At 40.9% G+C, this 2,739-nt stretch overlaps 1 protein-coding gene across 1 annotated transcript; it reads left to right on the forward strand.

Annotated features, from left to right (window-relative positions):
- Positions 1-595: 595 nt before the first annotated feature.
- LOC135951064 (uncharacterized) lies at positions 596-2,520 on the forward strand. The gene is made up of 2 exons (XM_065500638.1): positions 596-2,329; positions 2,500-2,520. Exons 1-2 carry the CDS (start codon positions 596-598, stop codon positions 2,518-2,520), a joined length of 1,755 nt encoding a protein of 584 aa, XP_065356710.1.
- The last annotated feature ends 219 nt before the right edge of the window (positions 2,521-2,739 follow it).

Below are 2,739 nucleotides of genomic sequence, written 5' to 3' on the forward strand. Positions count from 1 at the left end.
TATACCCTTCCGATTTTGGTGGAACGTGTAGTTTGTCTTTAGAGTTACCCGCAGCCGTAGTGCACATTAAAATTTTTATGTAAATGGGTTTAAATGTTTGTCCATTTTGTGGTCTGCATTGTCCCCTTGGGGTGCAAGGGGTAGCGATGCGAATATATAGCCTAGCCTACTCAAATGTCAACCTCGCCGGCAAGTGGAGCACCCTGCTTACAACCAAAGAGGAAATGGCGACCGACCATGGGCGGTATAACCTTAATATCGTGCAGATTAAATACTGTCACAAATTTGCCAGCCTGATGGCTCTAGATGGCAGCCCCATCATCAGGATAGGAGCGGTAGGCTGATAACCTGTCGTATCCGAATTGATATTATTCCCATAATGTCTATAAGAAATAAACCAACTCGAAATTCGTTGACGACCTTATGCTTAGAAAATGGACTACGATTTGCTACATGGAACGTTCAGACGCTATTTAAACCCGGTAGACTTGCCCAGACAGGTAAAATTCTTGAAAGCTATCGTTTGGCTTTTATTGGGTTCAGTGAAGTTAGATGGAACCAAAGTGGAAGGATAACTACGACTAATGGCCATAAAATGTACTGGTCTGGTATGCCTCGTGAGGATGATATACATCAATATGGTGTGGGTATTTTGGTGAACAATAGATTCCGCAAGGCTATTCTTGACTACAAGTTCGTAAATGAACGCATCATGATGATGAGATTTAAAGGTACTGGAAGGAATCTAACTATCGTACAGTGTTACGCGCCGACAGAGGATGCTACTAGTGATGCAAAGGATGCTTTTTATGACTCCCTGACAAATGCAATTGGAACAATAATGAAGAACGATATGAAAGTGCTTATGGGAGACTTTAATGCCAAAGTTGGTGCCGAAAATACCGACCTCCAGCACATCATGGGAGTTCATGGAATTGGCACTATGAATAATAACGGAGAAAGACTGGTTGAGCTCTGTGGTGTAAATGAATTTAAAATTGGCGGGACGCTTTTCCCACACAAACATTGTCATAAGGTAACTTGGAGATCTCCGGATAACAAAACTGAGAATCAAATAGACCACATATGTGTTAGTGCTAAATGGAGTAATTGCCTATGTGATGTTCGCAACAGACGAGGTGCTGACATAGGTTCGGATCATCACCTATTAGTTGGTAACTTGCGTTTTATTGTTGGGAGGGTGAAGCGGAACAGGAACAGTAAATGCCATCGGGTTAAATACAACACAGATAAACTGAAGTCATCACATCAACGGAACATATTCGTGCAACTACTGGAAACGAAGCTTATGGAACCATCCCCGATGAATACTATTGAACAAAACTGGACAAGTATTAAATCTGCTGTTTTAGAGGCCTGCATAGAGGGACTTGGTAGAAGCCGAAATACGAAGGAGGAATTTATAACACAGCGAACTTGGAAGATTATAGATGAGCGTGCAAAGCTTAAGAATAAAATCAATGCTACTCGAAGCATTAGTGAGAGGAAATTAATTCAAAGGGAATATACTCTGAAGGATAAACAAGTCAAGCGGGCCATAAGAGATGATAAGAGGGAACATATGACCAATTTTGTGAGAGAGGCTGAAAACGCTGCTGCAGCACACAACATGAAAGACCTTTTTAAAATAACCAAGAAGATTGCTGGTTCACGAGCTAGGAGGTCCGTTCCCGTTAAAAACCTTCAAGGACAACTACTTACCAACATAGACGACCAACTGAAAAGATGGAAACAACATTTTATGAGTGTATTAAATGTTCAACGCGAAGGAATCGTAATAACAAATAACACTGAAACCATATCTGGAGTACGCCAAGGTTGCCTTTTATCACCTCTACTATTCCTGATCGTTATAGATGCAGTCTCCAAACGTGCTAACGAAAACAAATCATTTGAAACCATATCTGGAGTACGCCAAGGTTGCCTTTTATCACCTCTACTATTCCTGATCGTTATAGATGCAGTCTCCAAACGTGCTAACGAAAACAAATCCCGAGGTATTATGTGGAATCCTACCACACCAATCGATCGCCTTGAGTCATTAGATTACGCTGATGATAAATGTGAACTCTCCCACAGGCTATGTGACATGCAGGATAAGTTAAATGACCTGGCATATACATCAAGTACGGTTGGCCTTAGAATAAATATAGCAAAAACAAAGGAGATCCGCATTAACTCTAGATCTGACGACCCCTTAATACTCCATCAAAAACATGTTCAACGTGTTGAAGATTTCCAATATTTGGGCAGTGTGGTGACTGAGGATGGTGGTACAATCAAAGATGTCGAAAGCCGAATAAGAAAGGCAATTGGAGCTTTCACACAGCTTAACAGGGTCTGGAGCTGTAATATATATAGCGTAAAGACCAAAATCCAAATATTCAAATCATGCGTCTTAGCTGTATTACTTTATGGATGCGAGACATGGTTCGTTACCGAAGGTATTAAAAATAAACTACGAGTTTTTGTTAACAGATGTCTTCGAAGAATCCTTAAAATCTTTTGGCCTCGTATAATATCCAATGAGCAGCTTTGGGCAAGAGCAGAAGTAAATGACATTAATATTGAAATCCGTAGAAGAAAATTTGGATGGATCGGTCATACCCTTCGAAAACCCCCTGCGGAGATATGTTATCATGCACTTAACTACAACCCACAAGGTAGCAGGAAAAGAGGTCGACCTAGAAACACCTGGCGAAGATCAACATTACTTGT

This window comes from Calliphora vicina, chromosome 1 (assembly GCF_958450345.1).
Source record: "Calliphora vicina chromosome 1, idCalVici1.1, whole genome shotgun sequence".
Lineage (NCBI taxonomy): Eukaryota > Metazoa > Arthropoda > Insecta > Diptera > Calliphoridae > Calliphora > Calliphora vicina.